Below are 14621 nucleotides of genomic sequence, written 5' to 3'. Positions count from 1 at the left end.
CAATATCTAAGTCAATATGAGTCATATATATAGTCAAGTCAGAGCAGGTTCTCAAATTTATTTGAATAATGAGTCTGTTAGTTAGCTTTAGAAGCATCGTTTTCTGTGCTGCCACATTTGCTAGAGACAATGGTGCATATTATACTAATAAAATACTAGTACAATCTCACTATTGCGTTTCTCGCTAAAGACAGTGAAGATTCTCTACTTATGTTCAATGTATTTTGCCTTGAGTATAGTGTTAGATTCAATGAATTCAAGCTGCTCTTCAACAAATGTTTGTTCCTTCTGTAGCTGGTTTATTAGATCAATCATATCATAGCGAACGCGTCGTTGGACCAATCTTATCATTAGACGAGTTGATTTTAGTCGAACTAGCTTTGGACTAACTGGAATTAAACCAATCGTCGTTAGACCGATTGTCCAAGACCATTCAGAAACCTCTCAAGGGTTTCAATCGGTGCAGATGTTAGAGTGTCAGTCTACCAAGCTGAATGACATGTCTAGGGAGTCGTGTTGAAAGCAATCTTTTAACCTTACCTCTAACCCTTGTTTTGGAAAATGGATGGACAGACACTGCTCTTACAACGCGAAAACATATATTTTTGTTTTACATTATTTTAGGCATACAATAATTTTTACTTTTTTTGCATGATAGACAGCATCACCTAAGAAAAAGTGGAAAAATAATTTAAATTGACGTCAAAGGTGTGAGCTGCCCTTAACGTAAAACTATCGTAATCTTTCATCCTAAACCAGTGAAAGTGATGTAAAAAACAGAAACAGTGTTGACATAAACCAATAATACCACAGTTACTGCACAATCACTAAATTAAGTTTGAGTTTTTTTTTTAAGAGTCAAAGAGGTGAGTTTGGGACGATCTTGGAATGGATTATGCCGCTATTATGTATTTTAGCAATCGTATAGCATAAAATCTCTATAACGTAAACATTCTCAGAACAGATTATTTATGTTGTAGAAGCGTCTACTGTATATTGCTTACCGTTAATAGGCAAATGAAACTAGAATGACAATAATGAAGCATGGCTCACAGGACAAAATGCAAGTTGTGGCTTTTTGTTAAACCAACTAGAATAACTCAGGCAAATTTCATCAACTATTACCCAACTTTAATCTAAAAACTGCTAAGCTCAAACTTGCGCATGGTGATACCTATTACAACAAAAGTCAAGCAGAAAAATGATGCTACCCCTAAATGCAGAGGCATATTGAAAGCAAAATTAGAGACAATGAAATTCTACTGCGGGCATCCGAATTGAAGAGAAGGCTTTACCACATGAGAATGTTTTACAAAATTAAGAAACATTTTGTCCTTGACATTTATGAACATCTGTTAAAACATTTGCAATATAAATTGTATGTTTTAGGAGATATCTCAAAATATTGTACCGTAAAACTTTTATTTGAACGTCATGAAGCTCTATTTTTCAACCCTTCCCCTATAGCAGTGCTTCATTAGAGGTGACGTTCAAATACAGGGTGGCATTGTATTTTTCAAACACCTGATCACAATTTTGAGAAGATAATATTAACCATTTCACGGGCGAATCGAATGTCGCCTATATTTTGCACTCTTATTCCGGCGGAGCGATTGCACTCTTATTCTGGCGGAGCGACATTAACATTTTTGGATACAAGAGATTTGCTAACTTATTTTCAACATGTTGTAGATCTTGAAATAAATATGCTGGGGAAGGTTATACATATCTCTATCAGTTAATATATACTGCTTGCAATTAACCTAGAATGATCTTATAGTCTGCATTGCAATTTGTTGGAGCTTTCAAATTTTTTATGTAAGTGTCAGTTTAGATTTGAAGGCATATTTTCATTTTATAACTATATTTAACAAGGTTGCATAAAAGCTCATTGCACTCATTGATATGTCGGCTATAGTTTGCAGCCAAAACTGGTTTTTTATGTGCCATAGAAAAGGAGTTACGACGATTGATCATTGTAAGCCATTGTAAACTGAGTTCCAATAACTGAAATGATGCTATCAAATAATATGCTACAAATCTGCAATTTTCCAAGTTATATAATACTAATCTATCAAATGCTACGAATATACATTTAAGAGAAACTGGCATAAATAAGCCATATTTATAATGCATTTGGAAACAAAAATTAATATTTTGAAACCAAAATTTTAGCATCATTTGCTCGACCAGTTGTATTCTGATTGTTGTTTTCGTTTAGAAGCATTCCATATTTTTCTGGCTGTTGAATACCTTTCACAGTGTCTTCTTACCTCAATTTCTCTTTTGCACAGCTGAGCTAGTCGATATTAGCAACCAAACAATTTTTTAGCAGAGCAAAAACTCATACATGATGCCATTTAGAATATACACCTCTAGCAAAACTGAAGAGAAACCCTTATAATCAAAACAGCCTCAAAAAGTTAGCCTCAAAAAGACAGCAGTACAAACTCCCTCGAGAATGCTAAAACTTTCTTCTCATCATCAATGTATCAAAACCGCGTTAAACAAGGAACTATTAGCCTGGTACAATTATTAAGTATTTCTATGGCTTTGCATTCAAAGTTTTAATGAAAAAAATTTGACGATTTGGAATTAAAAAAACGGACTTAAATACGAACAGCAACGATAAACAGATTAATTGTTATTGATATACAGGAATCATTATTTGTATGGTTTGGTGGACACTTTTCTACTGAACACCTGCCATTATGGGTTCCTAAAGATTAAGAATGTCAAATAGTGGCGGTCGAATAGAATTTGCATTCAATTATAGGGTGGCTCTCTATTCTTCAACCTTTCTCCCATAATGGCATTTAAATAGAGGTGGCATTCAAATAACGGTGGCATTCAAATAGAGGTGGCATTCAAATAAAGGCGGCATTCAAATAGCGGTATTACAACTTATATTAAAAACTCTGGACATGTATAGTCTGAATTTGAATTATGAATTCATTTTAGAGCGAGTTCATTTCTTAAAAAAAGCATACTACTACATCCCTTAAGCCCCAATTTGTATTTCATTTTCATGCATTCTCGCTAGCAATCATCAGGATAAATAAAATGACTGACATGAATGTCCAGCACTCCTAATGTCCATAAACATGCTGCAATAACAAACATTTGTTTGCTATTTCACCAGTGCGCATCGGTTTTTGGGGAAATCAAGAGAATCAATTTTATTGGGTTTGATAGGTATGTAGTAGAGAACAGTGTGAGCCAGCAGTACGATTGACATAACCATAATACTGATGGCTACATTCCCACTGGCAGCCATCCGTGACGAAGGGTAGAAATAAAATTCCCTGGGTTGTGCATATGTGTGTGTGCAGGCATGTATGTGAAGGGCAACCTCTCCAAACAGTAGATACAACAAGATGATGCGATAATACTAATAGAATGACAAAGCGAAAGGCCGAAAAACGGGAAAATGCAAAAGGTTAGCCCGGTAAGATTTCAAGTCAAAGATGAAGCTATAAGAAAAGGAAGCATAACAAGAGAGGAGGGAATGAAAAAAGGAGAGGTAAAACACAGAGAAACAAATGAAGAGAAGATTAATAAAGAAGTAATGTAAAAAAGAAATACAAAAAATGATACAGCTTTGAAAGACTAAAAACAGTAGCTATAAAGCACCAATAAGTAAAAAATGACCGAAATATTAAAGCTATAAACATACATATCTGGCCATGGTGAGAAGAGGGTTACGCCTGGGTTGCATTTTTGTTGGCATCCTCGCAGACATGGTGAACTCTGTGTGTCACTCGCTCTCTGGAAACAGACAGGAGCATTTATACACTGCTTTTTGATACACTACCTCACGATACTCCCTAATAATGAATAGCTTCTGAGGTGGACACAGACAAGAGATGCATGATGTAAAGTCTAATTTACCATGGAGACATGAATAAGTCTTGCCTACAACATGTCAAATTATCTTTAAAGGTTGACTTACAAGAAAATTTACATTACAGTGATTTGGTATCAAAAGTTCACCATGTCCTACTCTGCTGTGTTGTAGGTTCAAAATATGTGGAAATGTTATTACAAGCTCTTAAAAGCTAAAAAATGAACAGTTAAAAAAATGGCCGCAGGTTGGAATCCCTTTAGTTTAATGACGTAGGCAACTCGTCAGGGTTATTGTTTTGACATGTGATAACATGAAATGAAAGACCAATAAAAGGCTCAATTTTAATACTTTTTGTAGCACTAATTTTTTGACAAACACTTCGAGTTCCACCGAAAAGCCCTTATCAAATACAGATGCTCGCTAATTTATGATTTCGTTTCAGCTTAAACTAATTATCTTGTCGTAATCTGATCATGTAACCCATACTTCCCCGCCAAATGGCGAGAACAGTTTCTGCAACATTTTTCGACCATCACAGATGACCAACAGGCTCCTCATATTTATCAGAGGATGATATGCACCCCCTCAAGCTATGGTTAAAAAATTAAACTGACTTTTAGGCTAGGTTTTGAGATATATATGCTCAAAGTGACAGCATTACAATGATTATGAAATAGAGGCGTAAGGACAATAGACATAGTTTTATTGAATGTGTGAAGTATATTTGTGAAAATATATTGACGATTTAGGTTGCATGAAAGTGTAAACAAAAGCGCATCATGTTCAATTATGCCCAATTGGAGACGTTTTGAGAGGGATTCTAGCCAACGGCAGAGTTTGTGATGGTTGCGATTAACTGTTCGTTTTTGAGCTTTTAAAAGCTAGTAATCACATTTCCACATATTATGCACCTACAACACAGCAGAGTAAGACATGGCGAACCTTTTGATATCAAATAACTGTAATGCAAATTTTTATTGCAAATCAACCTTTAAAAAAGGTTATGTATCGGTGCTGTAAATGATAAAATGACTCTAGCTGGGATAATCACCAACACCACGGCGTAACAAGCCACTACCTCACACAACGCCAAATATGAAAAAATACATGAATAAAAATAAATACATGTATATTGAAAAATTGAATAATACCAGTGCAAAGACTTACAATGTACATGTAAAACGTGTAAATAAAACTGACTAAAAATCTCATCTTTTCTTACTATTAATTCATAGTATTTGGTGAAAAAAGTAGTTTATTGCCACATGAAATCTAAGAACATTCAAAAAGTTAGTGTATTCTTGACAATCTTGCAAGAATTCATTCACATGAGTCAGATTTTAGGATTTCAATGCAAATGCATAAACTGACTTTAGAGCAAGTCTAAAGGAATATAAAAATTTTCTGTTGTGGCTTTTGCAAGTAGCAATACTTATTTGAAGTTGCCATTTAATAGCTAATAGTGATTTGTCTGCCAAACCAATAACATCAAGTTGAACTAAGCAATTAAAAGATGACACAATAATTCTGGAAACCATCTGAATAAGTGAATGCTCATAGATAAATCCAAAAGGGTAACAGTAACTCACAACATGGAGCAATATACTCATGCGCCCAGAGGCGCGTATACTGTCTTGTGAAATGAGTATGGCATGAAACAACCACAACAATCATGGGGTTAGCATGGATGATCATGCTCACATGCTTTAAAACTTTAGAATGTCTTGGCAATTTGACTAGATATTGTTGTAGTGTAAGAAAAAAATGGAATTCTGCAAGATATAGATGACAGAAATTGGATGCCTAAAGCACATAAAAAAAACATTAGGAAAAGCAGACCTGAATAAGTAATGAGATAAAAAATGCTAAGAGGTAAAAACAACAGTATTATAAAAAAATAGAGGTAATGGATGCAGTAACATCTGCACAAGGTAGCATGCACAAATACCCAAGGGGTTCAATGCTAACCAGTCGCAGTAATGCGCATTACTATGAAAAGCTATGATCTTTAGGCGGGTACTAAGCTCCCAGGTATACGGTAGGAGAACCCCGCCGGAATTGCTAAGTCATACTACAATCAGTGTACAAGCGCTTCTGCTAAAATAGTTATTCCACTGATAAAAACAATTTATTCACAAAGAAAAGATAATAGGTTTCTCATTTGTGACACTAGATTTCAGTGTTACTTGTCATTCAGTCATCAAAAAGTACAAAAAATTCATGATAGATAACAACTAGTGTAATCCAAATGAATATCGCCGAGCATTCTATTTATATGGAAGTTATTAAAGGATAGTAGGTAGTGAGTGTTGTTGGTGAAGGAGACATCAGCTTTTGTCAAAACGAATCGTTGTGTTTTTGTAATATAAAATTTTGCAAAGCATGCAGGGAGTTCTTTACGTGCCTTGAAAATCTTGAGAGGTGATATTTTGTACTCAAATATGGATGGACTATGCACAATAAATGCAAGCTTTATTATAGAAACTCTAATGCGAAACAAATATACTTAAAGAATAACAGCCACAAACAGCTTTCATTGTTTTTAGTTTTGTAAATCATTGATTGGTCCACTCCATTTTTGTTTTTGAAGCTTAGTTTACAGCGATTCAATATCATTGTCACAAACGACACGATTGACACAAAAAGCCCCGTCCACAAATAGGTGATGTAGCCTAGCTTTTTAGGGATGACAGTTGGAGATGTTTATTCCAATCTATAATTATAGAGATGAGCGTCTTAAAACCCATTGTTCTCTAAATTCAGCCGTCAAAACAATCTCAGTCTTTTGTGGAAAGTAGATAAGCTATTTAACATTGCTTGTAGCTTGTTACAGGATGTTTAATAAACTGAACGCCAAAAAAATGAGCTCAAAAAAGCGCGATAACAACGCCAGCTTGTGATAAAACCGCGCTTGTTTCGAGCTCATTTTTCTCGGCGTTCAGCCTATTAAACATCCTGTAACAAACAATAGTAAATAGCTTATTTACCTTTCAGAAAAAACTGAGATTATTTTGAGAGCTGAAATTAGAGAATAATTGGTTTTAAGACACCCATCTCTATAATTCTAAATCGCACTAAACATCCCCAACTTCTGTCCCTAAAAAACTAGGCTACGTCACATATTTATGGCGGGGATTGTTGTGTCGATTGCGTCGATTGTGTCGTTTACGACACCGATAGTGAATCGCTGTACAAAATCCTTCAAAAACAAAAATGACTTTGAAAGTTAGTGGACCAAGCTTTATTTTGAGTACAAAATCAGCCAGAATCAACGTGTCTGATTTACCTATTAAAAAACAACGAAAGCTGGTCTTGGCAGTTATGCTTTAACCAGTCTATTCACATAGCTCGGCTTTAACCTTTAAATAACCTTTAAATACAGTTTTCTTGTCAAATGTTGTACTTATAAGCTATTCTCTCTAAGCACATAATACTCTACAATATTTGTTTTGAGATATTTATCTTCCTAAAAGCACTGAAGTTTGCAAAACATGCTGGATTAGATATTTATCAGTTATTGAACGTGTGCAATATTGTATACTATAACATTTTGGTGCTTCATTCAATTTACTAAGTTGTAAACAATTCAGAAAATGACAATTAAAAATTTGACCATTATAAATGTTAAAATTGTACTTTCAAATATTCCACATATTAGTTCAGTACAGTAGATGAAATATTGCAAAAAGTTTCCAAATCCAATATGGCAACAACATGACAAAAGCAAACTGTCCGCTAACTAGCCTACCTAAAGCAAAATGCACCAAAAATGCATAACCAAAAATTGTTTTAAACTATTTAACAGCAGTGTATATACGAGTGAACAATAATTGTAGATGTCTTGACAAAACTTAAAATCTAAAAAGGAGCCTATAAGACTTGTTATAAACCAGTGCATATCGTCAATGTGGCAAAAGCAGTAAGTGAGAAAACTAGTTAATGACTTACTAATATTCACTGAGCTTAAATCAATACAAACATAATATCTGAAAAACATTATCCGCCGATATATGTAAATAGGAATAAAAATGTATGGTGGTTATTTTCAAAACTGCCATATTTTAAAGAGTTTACTGAGCAGTTCAATATTCTTGCTATGATTTTCGAATTATCAAACACATATAATGCAAAATTTATTTGATTAAGTAGAAGGATAATTTTTAAAAACTTTGAAATTCACTGCAGGTGTAGAACTGAAGTTAAATTTCCAACCTATAATATCCTTACCGCCATACCATCTCAAAACGCTGATGTTAGGCCTATCAATTTTTTAGCTAATAACAAATCCTTTTGAAAAACGCAGGGCATAAACGTTGCTTAAGTGGAACATTTTATGCGTCATGGTTATCATTGAAAGAAAGCTAGCAATTTAAACTTTAGGCGCTATTAAGTAGATAAAGTGCATAAAAAATATGAATAGAGGTTGAAGCGCACACATCACAAACTTTCAAACAATATGTGATCGAACGTAATGTCTTTGTCGTGACATCTATCGCTAACATTAAACCGACACACTACAACTTCTATGTACTACGCAAACCAGCGAATGACAAACTTAGCAGAAATATTTCCAAGAATATTGGAATAAGCAAGAATATTTGATACATTATGATACATTGTCGAAAAATACCAGTACATGTATAATACAATCTGTCAAAGCAATTTAGCGAGTTTCTGGGAGCTAAACTATCGCTGACAAAACCTACTTGATGTGACAAATTGCATAGTCAGTTATTATTGGTTGTTTTACATAGTCGAATCATTTTATTGGACAATCTTTTTCTAAAGTAGTCATAATCTCAGCGAGTCAAACTATAGCTGCAGCGCATACGTTTAGTAGCTTGCTAAGTATTAATAAATATACTATAAAATAGTTTTCCGGCTTTGAAGCTAACTTAACCGGAAATTTACAAATACATTGAGTCGATCCATCGAGTGCGCGTGTCAATTCAATTAACTGGCAATTGTAAAATGGATATCACCGATGATGAAATTCAAGCCTTTTCTTCTCGGGCTGACAAAGCTGTATGTAATAGCAGTTGTTCAAAAACATGTTCTGACTGTTCACCATTAGTTCCCCATTCTGCAAATATTTATTTGAAAAAATCTTGCAGTTTACTATAGGCCTATATATTTTTTATTTTGTTTAGTTACCAAATATCGTACGCCGGCGTTTGTCTGCACTCCTTGATTTCATAAATATGGTTATTGCTTACTGTATTTATTTTTAGTTTAGGAGTACCTGAAAGATTGTGCTACGCCAATTCAGTTGCAGTTACTGGTCATTTGGTATTCGTATTTATAAAAAAGGCTTTAGAATTTAGCAATGGTTAAAGTTTTGAGAGTTTTTATTAATAGAATACCAGTGTTAATGTTTATGAACCTTTTGCAGATTTTGGGGTTGCTATGTATTAGGGTTGGTGACTTGCTCTGTGATCAGGTCTGTCAAAATTGTTAAAACATTGATATAATGAAGCTGGGGCAAAAATGTCTAGCCTAAAATAGTTGACCTAACAGATTAGAATAAATGCACATTGAAAAAATTGTGGCCCAATAATACAATTCTAAAATTTTCTAAAGCAGCCATCGATCTGATTACCATTTTCTCTTTAATCCCATCACGAATACTACTCTACAAGTCTGCTATAAATTTGACTAGAATTTTTGATGTATAAGAACACTGCTTGATGGACTAACTGTGGAGTGTGCATTTTTGCTCAAAATAAAATTTTATTTTTTCACTTACTGGCTACAGACAAAAAAGAACGAGATGTAAAAGAAAAAATGTAGATGCTTTAGTTCTCAGTATAATTGAATTTTATATGTCCATCATTTTGTCAGCATTTAGTGTTTAATTGAACATAGTTAGGCTTAGTACTCGGGTTGTAATTATTTTATCCTAACAACTGGTGGTACTGCTCAGTTACCTGCTACAAAGCATCGTAGTTCAAGATTGCTGTCGATCATGCAGGGTTTCCAGATCAATTAGGCAAATTCCTTTTCACCCTATCCTCATTGTCCTTCTGTTTTACGTATTTTCATACCTTCCGGTTTTACCATAGATATTTTAATGGTCCATTCACATATGTGTGCAAGGTCAACATAGTTATTTTACTATTTTTTTACATCGTTTTTTTACATAGCTATTTTACATCGTTTTTCTAAATGTATATTCATTGGGTAAATTGAGCATGTAAAGTTTTGCTTTTTCATGGTAGGCCCTTCTTGTACTCATCAGCCGTTCACACGTTATTGTTCAAATGTAAGCTTTAACTAATTTTGATTTTGCCGTCGTATGATCAGTTTTTTACAACAAGAAATATTGCCAAGCTAGACCATGATTAAGTGTAGCTGGCAAAATAATAAAATAATTACTCGGCAGATATTCTTTTCGATGACATCAAGATTTGCTTTACAATTCACTGCAGATGATGCAACATTCATTCCCATCAAAACATGTTTCAGTTTTCTATGCAACATTTCTTTACACCATCATAACACACTGCAGTATTATTTCTTCAGAGGAGGTTGGATGTGATCTTAAAGTTTGTTAAATCAGCATTTGCAGTCCAACGCGATTGCTTATCTGAGCAGGGTTAAATGTTTTGCTATATGAGTACAACAAATTTCTTTTTGATAGTTTGTTTGCATGTTTTTTTTCTACCACGAGTTAAACTATTATATAAACTATTATTGTAAGATAAACAAATTAAATATAATCAAATAAATTAAATATAAACAAATAAAATTATAAACAATTATTGTATCAGCTATTGATGCTCAGATCTCACATCATATTTAACATATGATAAAATTTCAGCTGGGATATTATATTGGTTTTATTTATTTATAGTTTAATATTTGTTTTATATTCAAAATTCTTTTATTCCTTAACCAGCTTGTAACAACTTAATCTTGCCACATTCATCATGTAAATGTTTGAGCAGAAAAGCGTTGAATATCTTGTTTTTTCAAGATTTTAAAAGCTTCTTAACTTCTGATGTTATCCCATTTTGACTGATCTCTCCAGGAGGCTGAGATACGTCGCATCGAAGAGGAGTTGACTTTGCTTGAAAATGGCGGAGAAACAGAGATTCCTAACCAGCTGGTGACAGCTGAGCTGGAGGCAATGAGAACTCAGAATGCTAAGCTCAAATACAGAATCAACATTCTGACGAGGGTATCACTTGGTCTTGCGTTTTGTTGGTTTTGGAATAACTAGCTGATAACTAGCTACAATGAATTTGAGTAACTTAAGCTAGTAACTTAAGCTAATCTAAATCTTTATTATAAAAAAGCCATGTTTGAAGTCAGCTTAATAATCATTACATAATGATCCCGTAATGATTTCTAATGCATCTAGTAGCTAATAAGCTTGGCTAGTAGTGACAATAGTACATTCCTAAGTTGTGTATTTTAATTGAAGTAATGATTATGTGCATATTTAATCCATTGTATCGCAAATAGGTCGTGTGGCATAGTGGATAGTATGTCTGTCTGGAGGTTCCAAGTTCAAATCTAGTGCGAAGCGGATTTTTCATTTCTAAAACATTTTTATAACTAGACAGGCGACAGACAAACACCAAGATTCATATAGATTGTTCACAATCATCACTGTTTATTTCGAAGGTTTACTTGTAGGAGCATCTGAATTGGGCATCTAGTTGCCAGAGGAATACAACAACATCTTCTTTATTGATCAGTCTCTGTGCTGCCAGTTTAACTGTTTTTATCCTTCGTTTTTTTCGTGACGTCATTTTGTCGTTGTCAGCCATTCTTATAGACAATTTTATCATTATAAACACGAAACTTTTGCTATGAATTTTTGAAAAAGATGCTTTTGTTTGCAATTTTTTTATTATAGTATCAAAACAACACCAAAACGTACTATTAAGTAAAAGAAAAAGGATTGTTTTCTACAAAACAATCCTTTTGTCGTAGATGTCTGTCCACTTTTCCGAAGCTAGGGCTAGATGTTATGATAAAAGATTGGTTTCAATGAAACTCTAATTTGTGACATTCAGATGGTAGACACTCTCACAACTGCACTATTCGACCCCTTTCAAGTATTTCTGAATAATTGTGCACCTACTGTCTTTCATCCGCACAGCTGACGATCTCTCACGGAGCGCTATTCTACGATGGTACCAGTGTATATAATAGAGATACCCTATACGTCGTTTTATCTCCCAAGTGTGGCAAGAAAACGATATTTTAAGGCTAACTGTAGAACTCTCCTTATTCAAATCAAATTTGAGAACTTGCATCAACTTAGTGCTTCACATTATAGGAGTTTTTTTATGTAGTATAAAGCAAAAACTCTACATGAATGCATGACAGTAAGAGGAATATATGTTATAGGAGGTTTATACTATAGGAACTTTTACTGTATTTATATTAGCGATAGTGAGATTTAGTCTCCGCAAAGATTTTATCCTGAGCAGAAAAATATTTGCTAGCAATGCTGTTACATGTGAATATTGACTAATATATATGCATTTCATTACATTCAGGCTATAGAGGCTGCTGAAAAACAAGGGGAGAAACTACACAATGATTTCATGACTGACTTTATTAGCACATTCACCGATCTCTTCACCAAAGCTATAGCAAGAGCTTTTCCGGAGCTCGAAGGAAAGTCACCAAAAGCGTTGGTTTCCATAGCAACTAACCCAAAGTTTGGTGACTATCAGTGCAATAATGCTCTCAGTCTCGCACAGGTAAGTTGAATCTGCGAGAATCAGCATATAGTGAGTGTGAATCAGTTTATCAGTATGAACCTAAAAGATCTGGGTATGCGGTTGAGATAGCATCTTGAACCATCCTTGGCCAGTGTTTACCGAGCCCGGGATTAACATATAGAAATGATATGGCTGGTTCCGAGTGTCTGTTATAAATACATTTTTCATTAATAGATTTTGCTTACATTCTGCTAGTTTTACATTTTTAGCATGATTTGGTATTTTTCATGGGATGTGACATTTTTCATGAAGTGTGATACTTTTCATGAAATGTGATACAGTGCACCCTTAGGATATGCTTACCCTGATATACAGTTTTTTCCGCCTCACAGAGTGGAACATGACGATTTTTTACCTCGCCGTGCGACTTTTTTTCACCATACGAAGTCAACAAAATTTTCGACCGAGTTCAACTTTGGCAGTACATGTGCTTATTACATATGTCAAAATAACAAAGACGCTAAAATGCTGTTTGCCTAAAATACTTTCACAACGCCTGAATGAGACATTATGACCAATTTCTTTGAGTTAAGCAATTCTTGTGTGTAAAACAATATTTTTCCTTTGAAACCAGTGGAAAAGTTGGAGTTGCGATCTCTTTTAATAGGTCGGTGGTCAGGCAACTTCACTTAACATTCTAACAAAAATATAGGTCATTACGAAAGCTATAATATTCGAGCTTTCTTGCCGAATTAGGTTGAAAAGAGCTTTAAACAGGTTCTCTGAAACTTATAGTGAAATCAAAAACAGAAACTGATAAGTGACAAAATTTTAGCGATAAATAGGGAAAATTCAGTAAAATAGTTAAAAATACGTGCTGAAGCATAGCTTTAAGTATGTGTGTTTAGGTAGCTAAATCTATTTAAGGTGGATTCAAAGTTTATGTTATACATATAGTAGAGCAGGAGGGCATCAAAAAGCTGTCAAAAAAAGTGATTTATTCCTTTTGGAGGTGGGCTATGTGATAAGAGTGGCATCTACATGTAGATCAGAATTTTGAGCTGATTTCAAATATCTGGTTTCTACACCTCTCAGATTGTTCATTTTTGAGCAATTTAATTAATATATTATATTAATTTAAGTTAAATATATTGTATTTATATTATATTATATATATTATATTTATTTAAATTAAATAAATATCTGTAATGTTTCATGTGCTTCTACCAACAATGTAGTAATGAAAATGGCATATAAATACTAAATAATTAGCAATAACCTAAGTTGGAATCAATTCTGATAACATTAAAATATTTATCCTTCAAATATTATAATATTAGAATTGTATTATATAATATTATGTGTTCTCAGTTTGGTTGATATTGTGGCAGCTTTACAGTTTGTCCTTGTTATTCCGCAACTTATATATCATTACAGATCTGCAAAACAAAATTAAAAATATTTTTAAATACTCAGACCATGTATATATAACATTTTAGTATACATATATTCATTATTAATGCTTATTATGTTGAACCGTTTACTTTATTATGCAAGTGAAATCGCAATTAGTCAGTCTATTATACGGTGTGACACATATGTATTCTAATCAAATATGATATGATGTTACAATACCACTCAAATACTAGCGTTCTATTTCACAGTCATCTGAGTCTTCTGCATCACTACTTTCATCTTCATCCTCATTACTTCTGTTGCTACAGCAGCTGCTTCTGCACATGTCCGTACACTTGAGATCTGTATTGTTGCACTGACAGCGACGAGACTGGCACCCAGTTTTGCATCGACAAAACATGTCCACGAGCACATCAGGAGGTGCTGGTTGTTGTGTTATCCATCTAGCTTTAAGCTCTCCATCTTCCATAAACCATCCATGTTGCTGGGGGATGGGACATTGATGATGATTTGCTTGGCTCTTCTCCATATCGCGGCCTGATAGGCAGCCTTAGATATATGGAGATTTAACTCATATAGTGTGGGTGATAGGTTTGGTTGTGATGTGCGAGACGGTGAGCAGAAGATCTTATACCTTGCTTCATTGATGAATTTGTCTCTTCACCATATAATCTGCA

The 14621-nt window shown here is 34.0% G+C and overlaps 2 protein-coding genes across 4 annotated transcripts in view; one reads left to right on the top strand and one right to left on the bottom strand.

Annotated features, from left to right (window-relative positions):
- The window catches only part of LOC137402163 (zinc finger protein 358-like), a 61168-nt gene extending 57399 nt beyond the window's left edge, over window positions 1–3769 (bottom strand). For all 3 annotated transcript variants that reach the window (XM_068088643.1, XM_068088644.1, XM_068088642.1), the window contains exon 1: window positions 3677–3769. In XM_068088643.1, the coding sequence (XP_067944744.1) occupies window positions 3677–3742 (66 nt within the window). In that variant the 5' untranslated portion in view covers window positions 3743–3769. The remainder of the gene's footprint in view (window positions 1–3676) is intronic.
- A 4967-nt stretch (window positions 3770–8736) lies between these two features.
- The window catches only part of LOC137402139 (arginine--tRNA ligase, cytoplasmic-like), a 38403-nt gene continuing 32518 nt past the window's right edge, over window positions 8737–14621 (top strand). The window contains exons 1-3 of the mRNA XM_068088610.1: window positions 8737–8872; window positions 10878–11027; window positions 12361–12567. Of these exons, the coding sequence (XP_067944711.1) occupies window positions 8819–8872; window positions 10878–11027; window positions 12361–12567 (411 nt within the window). The 5' untranslated portion in view covers window positions 8737–8818. The remainder of the gene's footprint in view (window positions 8873–10877; window positions 11028–12360; window positions 12568–14621) is intronic.

Source organism: Watersipora subatra, chromosome 8, assembly GCF_963576615.1.
Source record: "Watersipora subatra chromosome 8, tzWatSuba1.1, whole genome shotgun sequence".
In the NCBI taxonomy this organism is placed as follows: domain Eukaryota; kingdom Metazoa; phylum Bryozoa; class Gymnolaemata; order Cheilostomatida; family Watersiporidae; genus Watersipora; species Watersipora subatra.
The sequence above is the reverse complement of the archived record's forward strand: the minus strand, read 5'-3'. Positions and strand labels throughout refer to the sequence as shown.